Below are 10,841 nucleotides of genomic sequence, written 5' to 3'. Positions count from 1 at the left end.
AGAGCCCCAGAGCATCCGCCGCCCCTGCAGCAGAGCCTGCGGCCCCACAGCGTGCCCACCCCTGCCCAGCCCCCCAGGAGCATGTCAGCATCTGCAGGAAAACCTGCCTTCCTTGCGTCTGCCTCACTCTCACGGCAGTGTCTCTGGGCCGGCGGGGCATCCAAGGCTTCCCTGCCCGGGCTGCAGGCCCCGACACGCTGCCCTGGAAGGTGGTGCTGGAAGCCCAGAGACCAGAGGGCAGCCCGGGTTGGGAGGGAACGTGACGGACGACTATGCTTCCACTGGTTACTTGTAAGTTATTTGTTTTTAAATAAAGATTTAGTTTTCATGTTTTATTTGAAAGGTGAGGAAAGTGACTTTCCATCTACCCACTCATTCCCCAAATGCCTCCTGACAACCAGGAGCCTGAGACTCGCCAGGCCTTGTGTGGCTGGCAGAACCTCCAGCACTGCCTGGCCCTGCTGCGCCCCAGGTTGGGTTTTGGCAGGAGGCCAGGTTGGCACTGGAGGTAAGATGAATTCAGGTCCTTGCACTGCCCACCCGAGCGGTTTCCTCATCCTACTCACTGGGGACCTGGCAGGTGAAATATACAAATGACCCGCCAGCCAGGGCAAGGCCCTTGGGCCCACAGGGAGCACTGCCCAGCGTGGGGCCTGGGCAGGAGGCAGGCAGGATGGTGGCTGGGGCGGGCAATGTGCAGATCACCTGTGGGTGCTGAGGCTGCAAGTGAGCAGGGATGCAGGCACCAGAGCGACCCTCCCACCGCAGGCTGAGGAGAGCTTCCACCAGGGCTCCCGGGGAGGAGGGCTGACGGTTCCCCTCTGGGCCTGCTGCTTCCTCTCAGCCACCCCAGGTCACACCCAGCTTGCCATGACCTGAGAGGGTGAGCCCACAGGCTGCCCTGACTAATGCAGTGACACCCTGTTGCTGCACCTGTCCTGCACGGCTCCCACCCCCCGCTGGAGCAGGGTCCCCTGGGGCGCAGCAGTGGCAGCTGTCACAGCAGACGAATGTGCATAGGTGAGCGAGATGCTGGTCAGAAGTGATTGGTGCGCCCATGGAACTGTATCATGAAATAATAAAATGATTAAAAACCAATAAAGTTCAAGACATCAAAAAAAAAAGCAATTGGTGCACTGAGGCCACGCCCCCATGCATTTTGCCTGCCACCCTTTGTTTGAAAACAGTGGGCACCTGCTGGTTAGCTAGCAATGCTGTGCCAAGAGCCTGCCCATTGCGCTGTTACTCCTCAGCTGCTTTCTCATGGATTCTGTGTCCATCACATGTCCAGGCCCTGGACGGGGTCCTTCCCAACCTGAGGATGCTGCCTGCTGCTCACTGCTGCTCGTCTGTCCCCAGCCCAGCTGTTTGGGCTGCTGTGATGACACCCTGTGAGGGAGACTGGTTTGTTGGCTGTTGGAGACGGGAGTTGTTTTCTGAGTGCCAGCAGCCCCACTTCCCATCCAGCTCCCTGCTTGTGGCCTGTCACAGTGGTGCTGACATTACGAAGAGGGCACCTGCGCAGCTGACTTGACCCGAGATGGGGCAGATACTGGGACTTGCAGCTATGGGGGAACCATCTAGGACATCAGCAACTAGGGTCCCTTTCCTGGCAACAGATTGTCACAGTGACTGCGCAGAGCTGGGACAGGATCCACCCGCTCCAGACCTCGCTGTGTCCCCTTGGGGAGGGCAGGAAGTCAAGGGCCCAGCCGGGATGGTGGTTGAGGGTCTGGGGGCGGGAGCTGTTTGTCCTTGGCCTCCCCCACATGCAGAGCTCGTTGGGCCATGGGTACATCTCACCCAACCCGGGATGGCCGCTGGCTCAACCTCCCGTGTGGATGTGGCTGAGGGCCAGGTTTTTGTCTAAGACACATGTGCATGTGTGACTGAATGTAAATGGCCACATACATGTGCCTGTACATGTGAGGGCACAGGCAGACGTGTGTGCATAGTATGCAGGTCACATGTGACCAAGACAGACTGGGATTGGTGTCATGCAAGTGTACATGCGTGGGAGTGTGTGAGCACGCATGTGGACGTCGCTGGAGCTACGTGAGGCTGGCCTTCCAGGTGCTCTGGCAGAGGGCAGCCACGGCCGGCAGGAGGCTCAGGACAAGGAGGGCTTTGCTGGGCCGGAGACGGACACACACACACACACACACACACACACACACACACACACACCCCTGCCTGCCTCATGCCTCACAGGTTCCTCTGCTGGCAACAGCCTGACAGAGTGTGGTTGGCCGTATCATCTGCCCTTGGCAGGGCCCGGATACCTCCCTGCTACCCCAGACCCCAAAAAGACGATCCAGAACCTACTTCCGTATAAGAATATATTATTTAAAAGAGAGTTCAAAAATAAAAATTCTGTACAGTGTCAGGAATGCCTTTGTTGCATATCAAGGAACAGAACAGTTCTGGCAAAGGGGGGCATGGCCTCGAGTGCACAGAGGAGCCCAGGAAGCTCGGACAGCCCCGTCCAGACAGCCGCTCCGTCACCGTCCTGCTTGGCTCAGACCCGGTCTGCAGGGGGAGAAGAAGGCAGTGGTGTATGTTTGCTGAGAGGGGACGTGAGTGGTCACAGGTGGGAGAGCTGCACTGGGTCCCCAGCTCCCAGCCTCTGCCGCCCTCTGGGCAGCGGGGAGAGCGAGCTGGCGGGCAGGAGCTAGCTTCCTCTCTTAGGTACACACTGGGAAGCATGACACGAGCTGAGCACGGGGCAGGGGGCAGCGATCAGTGTTCTCAGTTGCTGAGACAACCACAGGGTGCACTCTGCTTGCTGCCAGCTCCGCCAAACAGGGTCCTTGCCACCCAGACAACTCCAGCCCAGGGCCTCGCTCCCCCAGTCCTTTCCCCTTCCTCCCACCCCTCCTCTCACTGTTTCAGCTACCACTGCCACCTGCCCTAAGTGTGGGTAGGTACCTTCGTCTGCCTTGGCAGCTCTGCTCCCAGGCGTCGAGTTCTCCGTTGTCTTCCGTTCCTGGTGTGTGGGTAGGGGAGCAGAGTGGTGGGCTCAGTTCTAGGGAGCAGAGGCAGGCAGGGGCTGCTCTCCGCTGTGGCCTGCAGGCAAGGTTCCCCCCCACCCCATACGCACACATGGACCGGGGATTCCCCTGTACTGGCTGAGCCTAAGCCTGGAGGAGGTGCTTAAATTAGGGCCACACACCTGCACGCACAGGGGCAGGAGCTGGCCCGTGCCTCCTGGGGTCACAGCACTGGCCCTCGCACAGCGACCAGACCAGCGAGGAGCTATGAGTCCCCACCCGCTGCCGCCTGCTCGCTCCCCACGCACCGTGAGGCCCTCCTTTGCAGCATCGTCCCTCCGTTTCAGCTCCTCGTAGTGGTCTCGGGACTCCCAGAGCGGCTGCAGCATGAGCTCCTCCACCATGGGGAAAAGCTGTGGACACACATGCGGGTGGTGACCCCCACACTGCCTGCCTCCCTCCTCCCTGGGCCCTCCCTGGGCCCTACACGCGGGTTGGGGCCGTGGGCACGTGGCCCAGGCTGCTTGGGTGGGATAGGACTGGGGGGGCATGACCAGGGGAAGGGGGCAGGAGACTGCAGCTGGAGCCTGGGGCGCCCATCCCAGCTGGGTGGCAGGACCTAGCCTGGGGACCAGGGCTACAAGGAGAAGGATGGGGCACTGTCTGCAGAGGCTGGCACTGCTGAGGGCCCCTCAGGGCCAGCAGGGAGGTGGACAGGGCAAAGTGTGTGTGTGAATGCACATGGGCGTGCAAACACGTATGTGTGAGTCCCACTGTCCTGTCATCTCACCTTGGTCACCATCTCAAACATCGGGATCAGGACAAACTTGATGAACCCAATTTGGGCTGTAGCTTTGGTCACTTTGTCTCGGTCCATGAACGGGGCCACAGGGAGTCCTTCTGACTTCTCACGGTCACTCTGTAGCGGAGGGGGATGGGACAGGAGATGAACCTGGAGGACAACACTTCCCAGGGGACCTTGGTGCTGAGTGCACACTGTTCTTAGAGCAAGATCAGCTGCCTTACAGCCGGCCACCTACTGAGCCAGGACCACACAGCTGGCCACCAACTGAGCCAGGACCACACAGCCGGCCACCAACTGAGCCAGGACCACACAGCCGGCCACCTACTGAGCCACAGCCGCACAGCCGGCCACCTACTGAGCCAGGACCACACAGCCGGCCACCTACTGAGCCAGGACCACACAGCCGGCCACCTACTGAGCCAGGACCACACAGCTGGCCACCAACTGAGCCACAGCCGAACAGCTGGCCACCAACTGAGCCACAGCCGCACAGCCGGCCACCTACTGAGCCAGGACCACACAGCCGGCCACCTACTGAGCCAGGACCACACAGCTGGCCACCAACTGAGCCACAGCCGAACAGCTGGCCACCAACTGAGCCACAGCCGCACAGCCGGCCACCTACTGAGCCAGGACCACACAGCCGGCCACCTACTGAGCCAGGACCACACAGCCGGCCACCTACTGAGCCACAGCCGCACAGCCGGCCACCTACTGAGCCAGGACCACACAGCCGGCCACCAACTGAGCCACAGCCGCACAGCCGGCCACCTACTGAGCCAGGACCACACAGCCGGCCACCTACTGAGCCAGGACCACACAGCCGGCCACCTACTGAGCCACAGCCGCACAGCCGGCCACCTACTGAGCCAGGACCACACAGCCGGCCACCAACTGAGCCAGGACCACACAGCTGGCCACCAACTGAGCCACAGCCGAACAGCTGGCCACCAACTGAGCCACAGTCGCACAGCTGGCCACCAAGGGAACCACAAAAACATAGCTAGCTACCAACGGAACTGCAAGAACACTGTGAGCATTTGATAGCAAGGACAGTGGAAGGCAAGAACATCTTAATTTTTTCCATTGACAAACAGAAAGAACATACATCTACTAAATCCCTTTCCAAATGCCCACAGCAGCTGGAGCTGGGCCAGGTAGAAGCCAGGAGCCTGGAACTCCGTCCAGGTCTCCCATGTTGGGGGCAGGGCCCAAGCACTCAAGCCAGGGTGCTGCTGCCTTCCAGGGTGGTCATCAGCAGGAAACTGGCTCAGAAGCAGAGCTGGGGCTTGAACTGCATGCCCTGATAAGGGATGCAAGTGTCCCCAGTGGCTGCTTGAATCACTGTGCCCGGGTCTGGTGCGGTAGCCTAGTAGCTAAAATTCTTGCATCCGCTAGGATCCGATATGGGCACCGGTTCTAATCCTGGCAGCTCTGCTTCCCATCCACCTTCCTGCTTGTGGTCTGGGAAAGCAGTTCAGGACGGCCCAAAGCCTTGGGACCCTGCACTCGCGTGGGAGACCTGGAAGAGGCTCCAGGCTCCTGGCTTTGGATTGGCATGGCTCTGGCTGTTGTGACAGCTTGGGGAGTGTCTCTCCTCCTCGCTGTAAATCTAACTTTCCAATACAAATTTTAAAAATCTTAAAAAAAAAAAAAAAGAAAGAAACGCTGTGCCCGACGCCCACCTCCAGGGCCACCCGGAGTCTTGGCTGCCTCTGCAGGTGGGAGTTATAAGGACGTGGTGGTGTCCCGGGCTGCTGGGCAGAGGCAGCCTGTAGAACCCCTGCCAGGGGTGTCTGGGGCCGTCAGCTGTGGCTTTCCAGCCCCGTGGAGAACCTGCCCATGGCAATCCACAGGGGCGGACGCTCACTCCGCCGCCGTGGCATTTGGGGGAAGGGGGAGTGTTCTCTCCCACTCTGTGATTTTTGCTTCTTGAACTCCAAGCAACGTGCTTGACAAGTCTGCCCCTGGAGCCAGCGGTGGCCTTGGTGCTTGCCCGACATCAGTCTTCCTGGGCTGTCACTGTCCTCAATGATGACCCGTCTCTTCAGATGCCTGCCCAAGGGCCTCCGGAGGCGGCTCAGCGGCAGGATCGGTATCCACCTGTCCACCGTGCTGGCTCCAACCCACCAGCCTCACTCCCCAGTCCTTGGCACTGGGCAGAGGGGCGGCATGACCAGACTCTTACCTGCATGAAATACTCCTCCAGCAAGCAGTCCACCCAGGGCTCGGCGACTTCCATGGGGCGTACCTCGTTGGAGATGTCGCAGCATTTGATGAGGATCATCTTCAGCTGAAAGAGGAGGCCGTGGGGCTCAGGGCACGCGAGGCGGTGGGACGCGTGCCATGGGCACCAACAGAAGGAGGACGGGCCCCAGGTCCCTGTGCCTGATGGGTCAAGGGCAGCCCTGGCTCTGCCCCCAGCGCCCTATCCTGTATGATCACCTGCTAGACCCTGCCTGCGGTCTGTCCTGCCTGCCTGGCCACCCAAGCCCTGATCACAGCCCCCCTTAGCACTCTGCTGTGCATGAGGCCACCTCCCCTTGGGTGCCTTTGTGGTCTGCCAGGAGGTGGGTATCCCTCTGAGGTCATCATGCTTGATTGGAGGGTACAGGTCAGGCCCCAGGGTCCCCCAGAGTGTCCCAACCATCCCTGGAATTCCTAGCCCATTCAGGGTGGATGTGGTACGACGTCACCCAAGGCCCCGCCCCAGTGCCCGCACCCCGCCCGTGGATGGGGGATGTGGTATGGCCAAGGACAGCCCCACTCAGCTCAGTGTACCTGACCCAGGAGGAGCCCGCAGGGTCCCCGTGGGGGCTAGGCCTCTGTGGGAAAGACCATTTCACCCTCAGGGAACCTGGGCTAGAGGTCTGACTTGCACCTGTGTGCTGGGTGGGTTGGGGCGGGGCAACGGAGGGCTTTCGTGGGACGCGCCGTGGGCCACGTTCACAGGCAGCAGGGCCAGCCAAAGGCCTCTGGGCTCTGCCTGCTCACCAGCGTGGTGTGCTCCTCGTTGCTGTAGTCGAAGTTGTCCAGCTTCTCCCGGAAGGCGTCTGCGATCTCCGCGTGCCGCGCCATGTCCGTGGCCAGGATCAATGTGATCATGCCCTAAGTGGGGAGGCCACGACAGCTGCCCCACGAGCGCCCGCCGGTGTCCTAAGCCCCAGCCCCATGCCCAGGGATCTCCCACCTGCTGGTTCATCCCCTGAAATGCTAGGGCAGGCCAGGTCTGCCATGCAGGCAGCAGGGAGCTGGCCAGGTGAGCCCGCCCCACATTCTCCTAGGGTCTGTCTGAGCAGGTAGCAGGAGTCAGGAGCTGGCGCTGGGAAGCCACACGAAGCCCTCAGTCACTCAGCCAAACACTGCCCAGCCCAGAGGTGGATGGAGACGACGGGAGACAGAAGGCCTTGCCCGGCCCAGGGAGTGCCCCCGTCCATGCTGGTGTCCTCAGCCAGCAGGCCTGCCCGGCAGCCCGCTGGGCACTGCCCCTGGATGCAGGAAGCAGGTCTGCAGGTTCACAGACAGCCCGCAGTGTGGCCGTCCCACTCCCCAGGAACCTGGCCGCGCTCCCCAGTGTGGTCTGACCCCAGGTCTTGTGGGGCGGGGGGAAGGGGTGTCTGATTCTTGAGGTTCCCCCCCCACTGTGCACGTGACATACATATGCACACAGTTTGGGAGTGAGTGAAGTCAACACAGTTGACACATTCTTGATGATTTTTAAAACGAAAAAACGATGAGTTTTTCTTTTAAAAGGTATAAATAGCTGTCTTGTTAAGCAGCTACTGGCTTAGGAAAAGCAGCATTGTCTGAAACCACGACCACCCACCTCTTCTTCTGTCCCTCCACCCCTCCGTCTGTCCACCCATCCCCCTCTCATGCATTTGTCTGCAGACCATGCTCCACCTGCCCAGCTACTCAACCATCACCTCCTTATGTACCCACCCACCCACATCTCCACCCACCCACGCACCCATCTACCCACCCACCCACATCTCCACCCACACACCCATCTACCCACCCACCCACATCTCCACCCATGCACCCATCTACCCACCCACCCACATCTCCACCCACCCACGCACCCATCTACCCACCCACCCACATCTCCGCCCACCCATGCACCCATCTACCCACCCACCCACATCTCCACCCACCCATGCACCCATCTACCCACCCACCCACATCTCCGCCCACCCACGCACCCATCTACCCACCCACCCACCCATCTACCCACCCACCCATGCACCCATCTACCCACCCACATCTCCACCCACCCACGCACCCATCTACCCACCCACCCACAGCTCCACCCACCCATGCACCCATCTACCCACCCACCCACATCTCCATCCACCCACGCACAGCTCCACCCACCCACACACCCATCTACCCACCCACCCACACACCCATCTACCCACCCACCCACATCTCCACCCACGCACCCATCTACCCACCCACCCACATCTCCATCCACCCACGCACCCATCTACCCACCCACCCACATCTCCACCCACCCACGCACCCATCAACTCACCCACCCATTTCTGCACCCACCTGCCCATCCACCTCTCTATGCACCCCTCCCATTCCCTACCCCCGTTTCTCCATCCACTACCTACAGAGCACACCTCTGCTTCAGATGTGTTGTTCTATGTTAAAACAAAAACCACCACCTAAACCAACAACCTCAAGTGCCAGCCTGAAACGTGCACAGCTGGCACAGCCCTCCCTCGTTCTCCCTGTTCTTTGTTCCTGGCACCTCGGAGCAAAGACTTCGTGCTGCTGATGGTGTGCTCAGTTATCCCCCAAGCCCCTGACCCAGGTGCGCCTCAGTCCAGTCCCAAGGCAGTCGGCAGGAGGACCCGCCTGTGGGGGCCCGCGGTGGCACCCTGCGGTCAAATACAGGGGGGGGGGTGTCTGCTTAGATTCCCCAGGCCCCGTGCCCAGGGCCTCCCTGCCTCCACCCCTCCGTGGTGGTGACGCGGTCACCTGCTCCCCAGAACATCTCTGTCCCGGGATGCCCGGGTGCTCTCGCGGACCTGAAGTTCATGTGCAGAGAACCCTTCCCAGCCTGGCAACCAAGGCCCAGGGTCCATCAGAGTCACCCCAAGAAGCCTCCCCCTTAAATCTAAAAGGTGAGTTGCCGAGCTGCGATACAGTGGCAGCCCCTCCTGTATGAGTGTGTGGGGTGTGTGCTGCATGTGTGTGTAGATGTGTGAGCAGTGTGTGGGGTGTACGTGCGTATGCAGATGTGGTGTGTGTGTGTGTGCACAGTGCGAGTGGTGTATCTGTTGTGTATATGTGTGTGACGTGTGTATTGTGTATGGTGTGTGTGTGTATAGTTATTTCTGATGGGGTCAGGGTCTTCCACCGTGTAAGGGGCAGGAGAGGCCCGTTCCTGCATTCCCGTGTTCTCAGCACCCCTGCTCTGGCCAGCAGCCCTGGGGGCGCCCGCCTCCTCCCCACACCACGTCGGGCGCAGGCACCTGCCGGATTTGCTTGTAGCCTTCGGGCGGCACGTGGCAGAAGATGTTGCACTCGGGCCTGGCGAGGATCTGGAAGGCCACGGCGCAGTGGTGGTTCTCGAGCGGCGAGATGTCGTTGTAGCGTACCGCTAGCTCCGTGCGGGCGTTGATCTGGTACCTGTGCGGGACACGGCTGCAGGCTCAGGTGCCCAGGCCACAGCGGCCACCCATGCCAGGCAGCCCCTCTGCCAGGACCTGGCACTGGGTGGCCCCCACATTCCCACAGGGCTGCCCGACAGGCTCCTCACGCACTCCGACTTGCCCTAGGATGGTGACCCCTTGAGGAAAGGGTCACGTTTTCCCCACAGACAGAAGCCTGGGAGGGGGCTGGGCTGCCTGTCTGAGTCGGGGGCTGCCAGCCTGGGCCGAGCAGCTGCAAGTGGATACGGCCTCCTCCGGGGAGCTCCAGGGTTACACCTCGCCATGGCACAAACACCCGCTAACCTACGGGAAGTGCAGGTCCATGTCCTATGGCTGGGATGGGTCAGGGCTGCGGGGTGTGTGTGGCCATACCCTGTGGCACTCAGTCCTTCCTCCAGGTCTCCAAAGACCCCCCTCCCTGCCAGGTCTTGCTTTACTCCAGCCTCCTCCCCCCACTCCTGCCAGAAGCCGTCCCAGGAGGAGGCCGCTGTGGAGACGGGTGTGAGTAGGGGGTGTGCTGTGAGCGCACGAGTGTGAGTGTGGTGTCACGCACGGGCATCACTCCCGGCTCGGAGGAGCCAGAGGCTGGGAGCACTGTGGACCCCCCAATGCTAGTGAGGAAGAAGGGGTGGCACGCACGTGTTGTTGTAGCCCGGGTGGTCCAGGTCGTGGCAGATGGCTGCTGTCATCAGGGTCAGGATGTCCAGCGGGGGGAACTTCTCCTGTGTTGGAGAGCAGGGAGCAGGTGTGGCCTCCTCCTGGAGGGCCAGCGCCCGTGGGGGGCACTCTGGCCGCCGTGGGGCCTGGGGGGTGGGGACCCACCTGCAGCCGGCACAGCCAGATCATGCTGTACATCATCTGTGCCACGCAGAAGCAGTGCCGGAAGTTGTGGAAGGGGTTGTTCCGGTAGTTGTCCTGCACGCACAGCTGCGGGCGAGACGGACGGTGGCCCTCCCCGCACCCGACTGCCACTGCCCTGACCCCAGGTGCTGTGTCCAAGGCTCCGCCACCCCGCCCCGCCAGAGGCAGGGGCGCTGCTCTGCTCAGCCAGGGCTCACTCGCACCACACGCTTCACACGCCTCGCATCAAACACCGGTTCTCACAGTCACCACGGCCTCACACTCACCTCACCTCGCACACTCACCTCGCCTCACACACTCACCTCACACTCACCTCACCTCTCACACTCACATCACACTCACCTCACCCCGCACACTCACCTCACACTCACCTCTCACACTCACCTCGCACGCTCACCTCACCTCTCACACTCACATCACACTCACCTCACCCCGCACACTCACCTCACACTCACCTCTCACACTCACCTCGCACGCTCACCTCACCTCTCACACTCACATCACACTCACCTCACCTCG

The 10,841-nt window shown here is 61.2% G+C and overlaps 1 protein-coding gene across 3 annotated transcripts in view; it reads right to left on the bottom strand.

Annotated features, from left to right (window-relative positions):
- Positions 1 to 2,249: 2,249 nt before the first annotated feature.
- PDE9A (phosphodiesterase 9A) overlaps positions 2,250 to 10,841 on the bottom strand; it is a 54,409-nt gene continuing 45,817 nt past the window's right edge. The window contains exons 11-19 of one of the 3 annotated variants that reach the window (XM_040986660.1): positions 10,284 to 10,388; positions 10,101 to 10,183; positions 9,282 to 9,438; positions 6,790 to 6,903; positions 5,984 to 6,088; positions 3,781 to 3,909; positions 3,299 to 3,403; positions 2,929 to 2,986; positions 2,250 to 2,529 (exon numbers count right to left, since the gene is read on the bottom strand). In XM_040986660.1, coding sequence (XP_040842594.1) covers positions 2,519 to 2,529; positions 2,929 to 2,986; positions 3,299 to 3,403; positions 3,781 to 3,909; positions 5,984 to 6,088; positions 6,790 to 6,903; positions 9,282 to 9,438; positions 10,101 to 10,183; positions 10,284 to 10,388 — 867 coding nt within the window. In that variant the 3' untranslated portion in view covers positions 2,250 to 2,518. Of the gene's footprint in view, positions 2,530 to 2,928; positions 3,026 to 3,298; positions 3,404 to 3,780; positions 3,910 to 5,983; positions 6,089 to 6,789; positions 6,904 to 9,281; positions 9,439 to 10,100; positions 10,184 to 10,283; positions 10,389 to 10,841 lie in introns of those variants that run through there. The other 2 variants (XM_040986662.1, XM_040986661.1) reach the window with 2 other exon arrangements.

This window comes from Ochotona curzoniae, unplaced genomic scaffold, assembly GCF_017591425.1.
Source record: "Ochotona curzoniae isolate NIBS_2020 unplaced genomic scaffold, NIBS_Ocur_1.0 contig_4516, whole genome shotgun sequence".
Lineage (NCBI taxonomy): Eukaryota > Metazoa > Chordata > Mammalia > Lagomorpha > Ochotonidae > Ochotona > Ochotona curzoniae.
Note: the sequence above shows the minus strand (reverse complement) of the source record. Positions and strands in the feature narration are given on the sequence as shown.